The sequence below is a fragment of the Nymphaea colorata genome, chromosome 5 (genome assembly GCF_008831285.2).
Source record: "Nymphaea colorata isolate Beijing-Zhang1983 chromosome 5, ASM883128v2, whole genome shotgun sequence".
Lineage (NCBI taxonomy): Eukaryota > Viridiplantae > Streptophyta > Magnoliopsida > Nymphaeales > Nymphaeaceae > Nymphaea > Nymphaea colorata.
In genome coordinates, this window is record NC_045142.1 from 25,407,499 (window position 1) to 25,423,195 (window position 15,697).

The 15,697-nt window shown below is 37.8% G+C and overlaps 1 protein-coding gene across 1 annotated transcript; it reads right to left on the reverse strand.

Moving 5' to 3' along the window:
• Positions 1-1,222: 1,222 nt before the first annotated feature.
• On the reverse strand, positions 1,223-8,910 carry LOC116255165 (potassium transporter 5-like). The gene is made up of 8 exons (XM_031630936.2): positions 8,689-8,910; positions 7,788-8,013; positions 6,042-6,287; positions 5,045-5,095; positions 4,148-4,408; positions 3,025-3,192; positions 2,644-2,898; positions 1,223-2,534 (listed from the first exon to the last, which is right to left on the reverse strand). The coding sequence occupies exons 1-8, from the start codon at positions 8,857-8,859 to the stop codon at positions 1,561-1,563; spliced, it is 2,352 nt and encodes a 783-aa protein (XP_031486796.1). The 5' UTR covers positions 8,860-8,910; the 3' UTR covers positions 1,223-1,560.
• Between the last annotated feature and the right edge of the window lie 6,787 nt (positions 8,911-15,697).

The window sequence follows — 15,697 nt, forward strand, 5'->3', positions numbered from 1 at the left end:
GTCTTTGTCAAGGTCGTAACTTTTTCTGTACCGACATTAGGGGCTGTCCGGTCATGTAAGAAGTTTTTTGAAGAAGAATGGAAGATCCGAGGCCATATCTCCATTCTCCTCAAGGCCCTGAAAAACAAGCAATGTTAAGGAAAGAATGCGGAAAATGATTCCCCAGTATGACCATACGGAAGATTCACGTTCATGCACTACGGTAACAATTATAGAAGAAGAAAATGTAACGTTGTTATTGGATCTACGGCACGTGATTGTGATTCCTTAGAAATAAATTTTGACCTAGTGCAGCTGGTTTGGCCTACAGAGCGACTAAGGTGTCTCACCTCAGATCTGATTTCCGTGGCCGCTAATGCTATCCTCCTGACGGCATGGAGAGTTTTGTTGCATTAAGTGACTCAAGTGATGGGAGGTTGTGGCTGTCATTCCCCCCTCTCCTCCTTCTCTCTCTCTCTCTAGATTTTAATTCACATGATAGATTGTCGAATGGCACCAATGGTTAGTATGGGGTCACCAAGTGACCTTGTCCTTTCTTTGTGATAGGATGTATTGAATTAGAAAGATCAGTAACATATAGTACTTGTAAATATTTAAAGGTTAGAGACGCATGCTTTGTAACATAAAAACCTTGGTCTAAGGAAAAAACAACCAACTTAAGAAATATTATAAGGTCATAAAGAACGATCGGATGCAACTTGGCCACACACTTAACTAGCACCTCATAAACACGGGCTTGTAGACTTACCCCGTGTGTGTAGGTAGATTCCCCGTCTCAGTCTCGATCGCCTGTGCTTGGAGAAGAACGACTTGAAGAAAAGCAGGGAAGTCATCGACTGGCAGACCGAGGAAATGGCTGGCGGTTTGAAGCTGAGTCGTGGGCAGGCGCTGAAGGCAGTGAAGAAAAATCCGTAAGAAATGTCTGGCAAGACGATAATGGCGGAACGGGTTGGAAAGAGGTGTGAAGAACAACCTGTTTGGATGCCGTTCCGACCGGCCGCATACAAGCCTGGTCGGTAAAGAAATAGAAAACAAGAGTCGAAGGGGTGGGCTGGCTGTCATCTGAACCTCTTCTACTTATGTTGCGAGAGAGAGAGAGAGAGAGAGAGGTGTTAGCTAATTATCCGCCATATATTGGCGAAGATGATGTTTCTTTCTTTCTTTCTTATGGAGACGGCAGACCAAGGGAGAAAGAAACAAAAGAATTGCTTGACAGTGAAAAACAGTAATTCCAACTCAAATATTTCGTGTTAGGATTAATTTGAACGTTCTAACTCTCTCTCTCTCTTGAAACAGACGAAATTTGTGAAGACGAAATTCATGACAAATCGTATTAATTCACTTTTACTATGAAGTGGATTCTTTCTGCAACTACACAAGTTTTTGGCAAAGGACTAGTTACATCATGTTCCAAGCATTTCCTTATCCAAGAAACTACCATGTACTCTTATTAAAAGTTAGGGCGATTACGTTATCAACTCTTGTATCATATCCTCCATTTTCATGTACTGTCTTGATGGGAGGTGTTCCCTGAAGGTGTGGCTCTGAGAAAGAACTTCTCTATAGCTCATATGTCATGCCGACTTTCAGAAGATGCCGGCGTGGAATCGCCAGCGCTTGATCGCCCTGCCTCAAGTTCCTCTTGATGAAATTGTAGACATAATTTACTATAATCCTCTTGCCCAATCCTGATCCTTGTTTAGCTACTAACTCAGTCTCACCCAACAGATAGACGATGCCAGCATTGCTTGCTCTGTCTACCATGGACAACTCCTCTGCTGGATCCACATTTCCTGTATGACTTAATACAACATGCTTAGTACTTCCCCTGTTATCTGCTGGGTTACTGCTATCTGATGAATCCATACTAGCGTCTTCGTTTTCAGCCAGGTTTTCGCTATCGTCATGTCTTGGCATGAAGGATGCCTCTTCTCTGATGAATTCCTTCAACCTCTCGATCAACAGCTCCTCAAATCTCTCCTTCTCACTTCTCAGATCAGTGTAGCCATACCTGACAATGCATCGATACACACGAAGCTCGTGTGGTCCGACTCGTCGGAAAAGAAAACGCTCTTCAGGGATAATTTTGCTCACTGGAAGTGGTTTAATGGCCACAAAGACCAGAACTGAATGCAGGGCTGTGATGTTGGAAGCATAGTGACTGAATATTGGTGGAATGCCTTGCACTAGCTCAGAGTAAAAGAGACCAAGCCCTGGCATCCTGTGCATGTGGGGTTTGCTGGCCACTTCTCTGACTCTCTCTGTTGATATTTTGTTTTGCATCTCATATATGTACTTGGTCCGGTGCACATAGTTCCACACAGACATGATGAACATCACGACAGAAGCAAAGGCTAACGGTAGGTAACCTCCTTCAAGGAACTTATAGAAGACAGAGCTCAGGTAGATATACTCAACTGGAACTATGGTTAGAATGTATACAATAACCAAGAAAATATTCTTCTTCCATATCATTATCATAATTAGTATAAGGAAGGCAGATGTGATTGCCTCTGCAGTCATCACAGCAATCCCTGCATTTTCCACAAACAAAGTAAAAAGCTATGAGCTTTAGACTATATTGCCTGTTGAGGATGTCAATGAAACTTGGATGTAAACTTATGTGGTTCAAATGCAACCTACCATATGCATTGCCAATTTTTGCAGTAGTTTGGAATCCTGCAGTAACACCAATACATGCACACATGAGTAGGAAGTTGACTTCGGGAATGTAGACCTGGCCTTCATATTTTGCAGATGTATGAACAATTTTCACACGCGGGAAGCAGCCCAGTGAGACTGCTTGTTGGAGAATGGAGAAGACGCCGGAGATCATGGCCTGGCTTGCAATTATAGATGCTGCTACAGCCACAGCGAACATTGGCCAATACAGAGGTCCTGATTCAAGATAGTGAAATTTTTTTATATACACGTGAATTTTTTAGGAAAAGAGCATCTGCTCTTAATTATGTGAACGTAGAAAAAAAATTGTAACAAGAAATACAGTAAATCTGTGAATGTTACCTGGAATTGATGCATAAAAGGTATCACCAACATTATGGCTGTTTTTACGGAGATAAGATGCTTGACCTGTGTACGTACAGATGAGTGCCGGGAAGACTATAGAGCACATACTAATTTGTATTGAACGGACTGTAAAATGACCGAGATCGGCGAACATCGCTTCTGTTCCTGTAAATCAACCAACATAGATTCATCAATCACTCAGACCAACATAGATTCATCGATCACTCAGATCACCAACATCAGACAAACGAGACTGTCACATTTTTGTTACCGTTGAAGGCATGCCTGTGTAGACAAGGTGAATAAAATTACTGATTCAAGGAGGATTAAGAACTAAAATGACTCGGTGAGTAACAAATTTGTTACTAAAAAAAATCAAAAACAGTGAAAACAGAGCAAAGCTCATGAAATGGACGGGATAATTTGAAGATGATTTTCCATTCCTGACTCATGTAACCAGAGGAAAAAATGATTATGCAACACATGTTGTAGAGCAAATTTAAATTGTACTACACATTACAAAGCATATGAATTTGCAGTTTGTATGTGTAACTAGGGTTGCAAATTAATATCTGCAAATAAAGGATACGGCATAATGAGGGAAGGATAGTTATATTTTAGGGCATTGGACATGTTGTGTTGGTCACAGCCCAATTCATCTAAAAAAGCAACTGGTTTTTCAAGTGCTTCAAATGCTAACCAAGAAATGGTGCAGAAATTTCGCTGAAAAAACATATTATGTTCATCAGCTACGAGCCCTATGCATGAAGGAAGTTGATGAATTCTTGATAGCGATACCAATGCTCGAAGGAAGCTGATGAATTCTTCATAGCGATCAGAGAAAATAACATTGCTTTGCATGCAGGAGAAGATTACATGTATTTTTGTAAGCAATAAAATTTACATATGAGGTGTTGCATATTGATTAATTAATAATTTGTAAAACTTAGATTGATCAAATGGGATTAGCATATAAGCTGAATCATCTAGCAACACCATTATCATTATTGTGAGTTCCCTTGAGGTTACACATCGATAAGAATCTCTTTAGAAACATAATACCATCATAACTAGTCGTCCATATCGGTCAGAATATCAATAGAAATAATCAAGTACAAACCTGTAATGCACAAAACAACTCCTCCCAAGGAAACCCATGCCTCTTTCTTGTTCCTCGTGAAATAGTGAATAATATATGCCGGATTGAAGGCCTTGATGACCATGGGGTCATATTTGATGAAATTGTAGATGCCAATTAGCTCGATGAACGCGAACCAGATAAAAATTATTGGGGCGAAAGTGTAGCCTACTCGATCGGTCCCGAACCTCTGTGCTTGGAAGAGGCAGATCAAGATGATCACAGAGATCATCACAATCTTGTCTGCAAGATAAAAGCTTCATTACCAACATGGCTATCACCCTAATTGGCGTAATATATGAACGTAGGTAAGGCATGTTGGCTTTCAGGATCTGGTTGATCATTAGTCTTCTCCTTGTCAGAAAGAAGCATAAGGGTGGAGGGAGGCGTTTCATAGCACCGAAAAGATTTCGGGGTGGTACTGAGCGGTTGAAATTTCAGCTATTCAAACCAATCACAGGTAAAAGTTTTGCACAGGCAAAAATTTGTCAGCCTTAAAAGGGTTCTACAACTTGAGAACGTTTTGGTGCGTAATGTAAGAAAAGGATTTTCTTTCGAAACACCTTCTTTGTGCTGTGAAACCGACTTTCTATCTACTAGGTCGACCTCAATCCCAATGCTCAGATTTCTTGCCAAGTCTGTCGGGCCTGATGATTTTGTTAACCATTTATCTGTTTTAAATGAACAACTTGATTTAGATGACTGTGTGATTCAGAGTCATCATTCACACACACACACTTTCTTTCCTTTATATATATATATATATGATGATAGTTGATACTCCCAAGGGTATAGAAATACTACTTATCTATTAGTTACAGTTATTCGCCGGGAAGGAGAAGGAAGGATAAAAAAGAAAAAAGTGCAGGAAACGCTTACCTTGAGTCAATGAAGAAGCCGCCCTTTGGAGCCCACCTACTGCCGAGAGCACTGGACACAAAGAACGAGGGAAATTTATTAGAATTATATTGGGAAAAGCAATGACTCACCCATTCCAGAACTCTGCTTGTGAACACTGTATTGGAATTCCAACAAAATGCCAAATTCTACCAACTCTAAAGCCTCCTTTCTCACATGTTCTAAATCACAGGATAGAATGTTCAATGTCTCTCTCTCTCTCTCATTTGTGCTCCAGAGATCCACCTACCATTTACCAGATCTCGCTTTCTCTCTCCTCCTCTCTCTCTCTCTCTCATGATAATAAGAGAGTTGAGTGGGACCAACGTTCGGTGTGGGCACACTGAGACCTTTCACTGTAAGAAGAATTTAGAAAGAGAAAATGAAGTTTTTTTAAGAAGGCACTCAAGTTTTAGTGGTATTACCAAAACATACTCATATTTTGGATATCTTACACTTAACTGCTTCTTTTCCTTGTCCATCAAGCGGCTAAAAAACAAATTCAGACCCACTTTGGCAAGTTCGAAGCTGCCAATGCCCCACAACTCATATGTGGGGCAGCATCTTTCACTCACAATCTATAGTCAAAATAACACAACTTTTGACCTAGTGGTGGAGCCAAAAATTATTGGATCAAGGGAGCAGACATCTAATGACCCAATTTTAGACCCTTCAAAAACATTTTTAGTCCTTTCAATTAGATAAAAATATGGTTGGGGAGTAGGGCTGTTCACAAGTAGAATCGGCTCGAGCTTGGTCAGTTCAAGCTCGACTCGTTCGACCGAGTCCTACCTTGAACTTGACTCATTTAAACTCATTTACCAACTTCCCATTTGACTTGGTCTCTTTTTCTTGACTTTAAGTTTGAAAATTATACATATGTATATATGCGCACACACACAGTAGCTTGGTCGAATTTAATCGAATTGAATGCAGCTAAACTCAGGGATGGAGAGAAGGTTTTGAGTGAATTAATTACCAGAGATGCAAGGAGTGAGGATTCCATCTCCAACCACCATTGAAGTTCCAAGGATGGTCATCATCAGCAAGGCATACCTTGCAGCTGTGCTTTCAAGCTTCTTCTTCAACCAAGATGCTCTTTTCAGCCTCTTGCTTGGCAGCTCTAGCTGGTAGTTTGACAGGACCCTGTCCTCAGCTTGTTCATTGGGGATGAAGCTCACTTTCGCGTGCCGGCACACCAGTGAGTACAGCGCAAACGTGCCGCCTACAAAGAAAGACAAGTGGTATTAGTGCCGAAATTCGCTTAGTACACCGGAAAATGTAAGCAATGACATGTATGCAGAGTGTGTTTGATAGCCTCAGATCTTAGATCCGAACTCAACCTCATATCCTTTCTAAGTATGACCCACATAGATTCTCAATCACAACTTGGCGTCTCGCCACTTGTGGCCCCAAGACAAGTGCACTCGGATTCTAGCAATTCGGGCCCATAGATCTATTCCACATGATTAAATATGGGGCCAATCTTATGAGAATTGGTCAAATTTGGCTCCTACTACCATACAAATCTTGTGGGGGTGAAAGTGGAGTTTACATGGGGCAAGTAAATCAAGGAAGCAAGTTCTTAAGGAGAAAGTGAGACATGGGATGCTTCCAGGACATGCTCAAAGTCAAGTCTTTCTTTGAAGGTCTCACACCAACCCAACCCAACCCATCTTTCTTAGGCTTCATCAATCAAGCATCAATCAGAACATCCCATCATAAGAACCAAATTCAAGAAATAATTCCAAAACTTCTATGAAACCGACTTTGGCAGGTCCCATCTTATCAATTTTCTCTTGATTGGTAAAATTAGTGTGGTGAAAATGGGTTGTTGGTGGGGCTGTGGTAAAAAATCTTAAAAAAAAAAAAAGATTTTTAAAAAAGATAGAAAGTGTATAATTTTAAAAACAAAGTTAAAGAAAAGGGAGAATGATTTTACTTTTTGTTTTTTCAAATTGATGAGGAGGTTACCCCCACCCAGAAGACTAGACGAGGTTTGACCCAACGTCCATGAACTTCCTTGGCATTTGCAGCCTTTGTCTGGTAGTAATATATAGTTATACTACATACTAATTCCGATGCAAGGCTGTTGTGAAGATAGTTTTCTGGCCTTCACTAGAAAGAATTCTGGCCTTCACTAGAAAGAATCTACAACGCTAATTATTTTCTCAAAATTCAACCAAGAGAAAGAAAGGGCGAGTTGGTGAGCACTAAAACATGTAAACCATAAAAAAACATAATTTTTTTTGTATACGTTTGAATGTTAGAGTCTCGTGGTTTGTTATATAAAAGCTTGATCTCAGGGAATACTCAAGAGATTTTATAGGTTTATATAGAGTTGTTTGGTAGTAGAAATATTTTGTGAAAGTCTTTCATGAATCATATAATACTAAAACTATTTATTTCTAATGACTAATAAGGATGACCAGATATAACTTGCCTACATACTTACTCCACATGTGCACAGCTTTTAGACTTTTCACATGTTTACATAGATTCACAACAAGGTATTTAAAACTCTCTGTATCCATTTCAGGAGATATAGTTTATTTTATAATAACTCTAGTAAATGTAAGAATTGTGAAAAATAATTGCGTGCCGTTTGATTAATAGTTTATAAAAGAACACGATAACTTTTTTTTTAATCAAAATACAAATCATCAATTGAAAAAATAAACATAAATTTACACATTATAATTTTTGAAATCATCGATGATCTCACCATTTCCGTTGTCATTGGCGCGTAGAACAATGAAAATGTACTTGACCATGGTGATGAGAATGATAGTGTAGTAAATAAGGGAGAGGACTCCCAAGATGTCGTCCTCATTCTTGATGCCGTGGGTGAAGGTGCTTGCGTAGACGTAAAGTGGCGACGTCCCGATATCGCCGTAGACGATTCCGATGCTCTGGAACGCCAACCTCAGTGTCGTCCCCCAACCGAAGTTCTGTAAATTTTCCGGGAGAGAACACAAAAACTCAGTAAACAGCAACCAATTCCAATGAGAAAGAGAGAGAGAGAGAAACTTGGTTTAGCAGAAATATAGAACTCAGTAAACATTAACAAAGTCCAACAAGAGAGAGAGAGCGAGAAACTTGGTTTAGCAGAAATATAGAACTCAGTAAACATTAACAAAGTCCAACAAGAGAGAGAGAGCGAGAAACTTGGTTTAGCAGAAATATAGAACTCAGTAAACATTAACAAATTCCAACAAGAGAGAGAGAGGGAAACTTGGTTTAGCAGAAACATAAAACTCAGTAAACAGCAACCAATTCCAATGAGAAAGAGAGGGAGAGGGAGAAACTTGGTTTGGTAGAAATGTAAAACTCAGTAAACAGTTACAAAATTTCAACGAGAGAGAGAACTCGGTTTAGAGGACAGTCGTTGCCCAGTGGTGTAAATGAAAAAAGAGTTGAGATCAAATCTCAGTTACATCAACAGACTGCTGCTCTGCTTTGTGTTTCATCATAAGATCATCATCCCAAATCCCCGCCGAAGTGAGGAGTTGGCGATGAGTTTATAAGAACAGTGGCTCGACTTGCTTTACTAGCTGGTATGGTTTGTGAGAGACTCAGAGAGAGAGAGAGAGAGAGAGAGAGAGAGAGAGAGAGAGAGATGTTACGTGATGTCCGTGGCCATGTCCATGGGGCATCTTAGCGGATTCGACATCAAGAGAATCGAGCCTCTTGAGCATGGCACCCCACGACATCTTCTTCTCTTTCAAGCCCTCCCTGCTCCCACCACCCATCTGCTCCATCTCACCCTCCTCGACTACCTCCTGATCTCCTGGCATTTTTGCCCTCTCACTGTCTCCCTCTTGAGCGAGAGAAGAGAGAGAGAGAGAGAGAGAGAGAAGGGTTCTGAATGATCTTGGAGATCCTAACCCCACTATTTATATCCTCTTTTTCTTCGCTTGAGAGAGAGATAGAGACAGAGTGAGAAATGATTTCTTCTTTTTAATAAGGAAACTATAATATTGATTTCATTGACTCTGATTCCAATAATGCATCGAATGAGGCCTCCACCATGCACGCCCCTCTCGTTCAGTCCTCTTGCCATCTTTCACCGGACCCACTGCCTCTATTAACGTTAACTACTTATCTTATCGTGGTTAAGCTCTACATTTTGCTTTCCATCTTCAACCAAAAAAAAAAAAAAAAAAAAAAAAGGCCAGCATACTTTTCCATGAATTTCTTTCTATGTTCACGGAAAACCTCTTTTAACATAGCCCCTCGCTGCTCTAACCAGTTTGGTGGAACCATAGATAATTTGACTTTAGTGTGCGTAAATCTTCAAAGCTGGTTATATGCACCGCTCCGCACACAAAAAAAAAACTGTGTGTTCGGGTTTCGGAGTATAATAATGAGTGAAAAAGTTAAAAGTTTAAAAAAAACATTTATTTTTTAATTTTTTTTTAAATGTCCCAACTCCCCCTCTCTTTTTGTTTTCAAGTGCATATCTATCGGTGCACGCAACTCACTCTGGTCAATCTCTTGTGCAAGGTGACAATAACTTTGACCTAAGAGGCAAAAACAGGGGGGAGCTGTGGATTTTGGTTCATCAGGAGCACATGGGCCGTTTGTGAGGTTTAGTCATGGTATTAGCAACGTAAAACTCGGAAGCCAGTACCTTCAACTCTTAGGGTCTACAGGTATTTTAGATTTAGACAACATTTTTTACTTTCATGCTTAGTAAGTCCTAGTGCTGCACAACTAGCCGAGCCAACTCGGGCTCGACTCGAACTCGTTGAGAGTGCTACTCTTCAGATAAGTCGAAGTCAATGGACCCATGAAAGACTGGAAAATTATCCAAATCGTATGGGAATTCAGATTGGTCGATCCGGAACAGCCAGCCAAATACTCGAAGGAAGAACAACAAGATCGTGATTGGGCTCGAAACAACCAAAACCTCTGCCCCAGAGCAAGGAGACGGCGCAAATCAACTAAGAACTGACGTAATTGTGACTTGCGCCGGTACCTCTTTGACCAGATACCGACTAATCTTCGAGAATGGAGCCGGAAAAGTGCACGTATTCATGCATGAGAGGTTTGAAAAAGTTAACCACTCATTAGTGAAAGGGAGATAATGAATGTTATCCTCAATTAGATCATGTGGGTAAGGCGTTCAAAACAACATATAGAACATGATTTTTTGGCTACTATTCTATATTTGGAACGGGTGTGATATTTAAGCTTCTTTTTGCTTTTCTATGATATATAACTTAGCAAAGCACTGGATTTTCTTGGTATGGAACTACAATTCTTCTCTTGTCTACCAAGAAATTTTCCTAATATCTCCAACAATCTAGCAACTAAAGCGTGATATTCAAATTCACAAGTATTTATTACTACTATATCTACATGTTGGCCTATGTATTCAACGAATAGTGATCAATTAGATGGGAGAGAGAGAGAGAGAAAAGGAAAATAACATTAACATAAGTCCAAAAAAAAGTTGAACCTGAAAAAGATATTACATTTACAAATCAACTCTTAATCCTGGTATGAGCCGGTGTTTTCCCATAAGTTACAAAAAATTAACTAAATATCATACAAAATGGAGGATGTCATGCGTTCAACTGAGACAACCTCATTCCTATAAATAATATCATTTCTATAGTTCCAAATGACCCACCAAAACTTAAACAATCAAATTCTCCAAATGGTACACCATTTCTTTTTGTTTCTCACTCTAACTGGTTCATAGATCAGGTTTCGAATTGTAGATATGTTTGCGACTTCGATGGTGGGCATAGACCAGATAAGCGCATAAAGATCTTGAGACACTCGACAAAACCATACCAGGTGAGTGATAATTTCATCGGCACAACAACATAAAAGGCATTTGCTCGCAAGGTGAAAACCAGACATTTTGAGGTTATTTTGAGTCTGAACACGGTCCAACAGATTGAGCCTTGCAAGAGTTTTGGATCGTCAAGTAGGACCTCCAACCCAAAGAAGATTATGAGGAAACCATTTGACCCCAAAAGGTTGAAATAAGTTGTATGCATGATATATAAATAAACACCCTTCACCGTCTGAAAGGGCCCACGAAGAAAAATGATATATAGATAAGCACCCTTCACCGTCTCTAAGGGCCCACGAAGAAAAATGCTCTAGTAAGGTGAGTTGTTTCATTACAAAAAAAGAAATGATTCACAATTACCAATTAACGAAGTGAAATGGTAACGTTGGTGTTGTACGAATCCAAGTTGGTACGTACAGAAATGGAATAGGGTTTGATTTAAGATCGAATTTTTTACTAGTAACTAAGCAAATACCATAGTTACGAAAAACCAAATAAAAAAATGTACATGCATCCTGAGGCAATTTAAATTGCACTGTAACGCGAATCTTATAAGAGTCTATTACGTAACCAAAAAATTTTCGGCTTATAAAAGTCACTATACATCTACATCAATCAATTTCCAGATCTACTTTTCTCTAATTAGACGTGAATGGAAGGCCCACATGAGAGAGAGAGAGAGAGAGAGAGATGAGTCAAAGCCCGGTTCGGCGGCCACAGATCTCGCCTGTCTCAGGCCGCCTGAGATTAGGTTTTTAGAGCGTGAAAGGGACCCAGCTTAGCTCCCTTGTGATTGCGACACAAGAGAATTGGTCCAAAATTGCCGGCAGAAGGCAAGAACGGAATATCCCCTTCACATTTTCTTTCTCCTTTATATTTAGAGTCCAAAAATGTGAGTTTCCGGCCCATGATTTTTCCCGGCATTATGTGGACGACAGATCGAGATGTAATGTTTTTTATGAAAGAGATCAAATTAAAGTTTTTAAATTTTCATAAAGTCAAAATATCATTTTTTTTAAGTTTTTATATAGAACAAGTAAATTTTTTTTAAAATTTAATATGTTAATTTATTTATTTGCCCACAGAGTTTAGATCTGTGTCTGTACTAAACTCCGACACTTTCATGTGCTTTTAACTTGCACTTAGAATTCACTCCGGAGCAAATAGAGTTATGTGCATACTTCTTCTATGCATGCAACAATAATACATCAGAGGGGATGAAGGGTAGATTTGAATTTTTATAAAAATACGAGAATTTTAGACATTTTAAAATTTTAAAAATCCTTTTGACCCTTTTACCTTTTTATTTTAATAAAAATATTTTGATTTGCGCACACGACACCTATTCAGAATTTTTTGATCCACAAGGATGTGCACATAACCAGTTTCAGCATAAAAGCAGAGCCCCTCGATTGAACACAACCTATAACGCATCCCATTTGAACCATGCTCATTAGAGTTCAAATGTTCTTATTAAGCACCTCAGTTCTTTAATGGTTAATAAAAGAAGATACACATGAAGTTATTTTTTCAAAGTTTAATTGAATTCACAAAGAAAATACGCTTACCTCTTTTGTTATAATTGGGCTTTTCTTCAAAAACTTTTTTAAGGAAAACACCACATGATTGTTTTGAATATTAAAAAATTAAGTTACTTGGACATAATTAAGAAAGCTAATACAAAATAATCAATTTATATTTGTCTTTGATCTTTTTATATATATATTATGTCTCTTTTGGAGTCATACAGTTATTTAATCAAGGCTATTTGATGCATCATAATGAACAGTTAAGAAAAAAATGAATAAAAAAAAAGTAATCAACATTTTTGTCATCTAGTCATCATTCTCACTTTTTTTTCTCTCTCTACATAAAATGAATGGCCCTGGTCATCTAGACAACAGAGCCACCACCATTCTCTCTCTCTCTCTCTCTCTCTCTCTCTATATATATATATATATATATATATATATATATAGAGAGAGAGAGAGAGAGAGAGAATTTCTCCGTTAAAATCTAAACAGAAAAACCCACAAATTTGATATATATAGTCGATTCCTCTTATCAATTTTGATCGATACGGTCAAGACACATGGGTCAGATGCTGATTCCACGACGTCTATGTAGAAAGATCACATTTGTGGTTGGGATCATTAGATGTCAAAAAAATGATTCTTTTTTCGATTGGGTAGGTGTTAGAATTGTTGGTACATTAAGTTTTTCTCACGGCATATCCAAGAAAGTCAAATACAGGCAAAAAACCGAACAAGTTAAACCAGATTTGTTGCTTAAACATGCTTTTTGAACAACGAACAACAAGAAACGTCCCTCCTTGGAAGAAACTAATAAAACTTGTTGAGAAGTCAACTTTCTTTCTACAAGTGGATCAAACTAAAGTACTAAAATCAATTTTAATTTCCCGCTACAAGCTTAGATGCCACATGCACGTAGTTTTTGTAAAGCTTATATGCTTTACAAAAACTCAATCTTTCTTTTTTTATATTATATATATATATATATATATATACATATATATATATATAATTTGAATGGTAGCTCTAGTTTTTTAAAGTCATCCAACCATCTCATCGACACCAGATGATCCAACATGAGACAGTTAAAAGAAAAATAAGGATTAAAGAATATGAATATTTTTGTCTTTTGATATTAGTTTTCACTTTTTTTCCTTTCAATCATCCATATCCTTAGATAGACAGTTTTGGTTAGATGAGTGGGTGATATATATATATTATATATATATATATATCATTGTCACAGAAAATACTTTTTATTGAAAAAAAACACATCATACGCCAAAACGTAGTCAGCCGTATAAAACATAAAAAAATGTATCTTTTTTAAAAAACACTAAAAAGTAAAAAACGTGAAAAAAGCTCGTATCATATGCATACTATTCTTTTTTTTTTTTTTTGCGTTTTTTCATATTTTTGATTTTTTTATAGTTTTCAAGATTTATTAAATGTTTTAAAATTTTGTCAAGATTTTTTTTGAGATATACAACTTTACGGTATTATGCCCAAAAACTTCCTCGCTATATAATAACCATACACATTTTTTTTTTGTGACAATGATGATATATATATATATATATGACAATAATTAGGAATTGTCTTAGCCTATCCAGTGTTGTGGTAGATGACTTAGTTGGTGAACGTCATATCAGTGTTAGATGTATAGAATTTTTCTAATAACAACCAGCGGGTTTCCTAGAAAGTGCAAGTTTCACAAATCACATGCCTTCGTACTATTTTGGCTCAAAATGAAGAAAAAAAAAGGTTCTACAGAAGGTACCAATTATAAATACTAGTTTGTTGGCCCACGTTAATTTGATTCAATTCTTTGTTAAATTTTTACTATAATGGTTTTGCATATCAAAATTATTGATAGAATATGCTAATCTATTTATTGTCCAAGTAAAAGATATTCAATAAGAGAAAGGACGTGTAAAGTTGATTTTGACAGTTACAATACTTGCTATTTCTTTATCGTTTAGTCATTCATTTGTTTGTTTCGAGAGGCATTATTCTTCGCCTACGAAATGAAAGGGATCCTCTAATTTGTTTCCATCAGTTACTGTTTCTCATAACTTGACGACATCAATCAAGTTTCATGTGGATGACACCATCCCTCGTAACATTAGTTGATTAGGATTTATGAAAACATCCAACTAAGGAAGTCTTTATTTTCCTCTCGATATTTTCTTTCAGCATAGAATATTATTGGTTCCGCCCGCCTTTAATACATTTATAGCTTTAATTCCTTATTTTGTTTGTAAAAAATAGCTATCCGTTTTGTTTTACAAATAGGGTGTTTAATTTTTTTCTTTGACTACAAGAACCCACCCCGTTTGCCTTTGTTGCTTCTGAGATGAGATGCCATCATTTCTCTCTCGTCAAAAGAAGCCATATATTTCTTCTTTTAATGTTTACTTTGGAGAAACTGTCTTGTTTTCTGTCTTCTGCATAAAACCCTTAAGACTGTATCCTTATACATCCAAATTTCTGGCATGCTTCGGAGTCGGATCACACCTTTTCCTCGGATCAAATATTTTTTTCCTCTTCATTCTTCTTAATTACCATGGCGAGTTGCTAATAGTGGTTAATCTCTGCAAATGATGGATTTGTCAACCCCAATAAAGAAGAATGGAAGGCAAGATTTGATTGTGAACAAAAAAAAAAAAACTAAAATTAGGTCGTTGTCAACTAATTTTTAACCTTTCTTAGTGAACAAGCCACTGGAAGACTTGCTCGATCTAAAACTTTTTTATTTATCTTAGAAGTACAAATGTCAAAATGTGAATGTCAGGCGCCGCCACCCCAGGAGGTGCAGTGCAACTAGATAGTAAGGTGGTCCGGGGGTCTGTATTATGAATATGTGGTCGCTGTTATGATTCAGTGTGCTACTTTCCTGAACTATAACAGGTCTTGAATAACCTAACCCTTGATTAGTATTATGTCAAAATGTTCATAAATAACAATAATTTTCATTTAAAATTCGATCTTATCTATGTTGAGTTAAGGTCTGAATAGAATGAACTGTTGTCGATGCTCAGCCGCGCTGAAGTCAGGCTTTGCGCAGCCTAATAGTGTCTAGATCAACTGGTCAATTGCTTACGAGGATGATGTGGAACAAATTCAAAAAGAAAAGTATTTGCAAGTAGACTTTTCACTTTTTTCCTTCGAAACATTCCACAAGATGCTTCAAATCAAACTTGTGGATCTAAACCTTACGTGAAAACAGACATGTATAATGCCATAGTTGACTTAGCCTCGAAGGGTGTAGCGCATTGAGCGGCAAGATGGTCC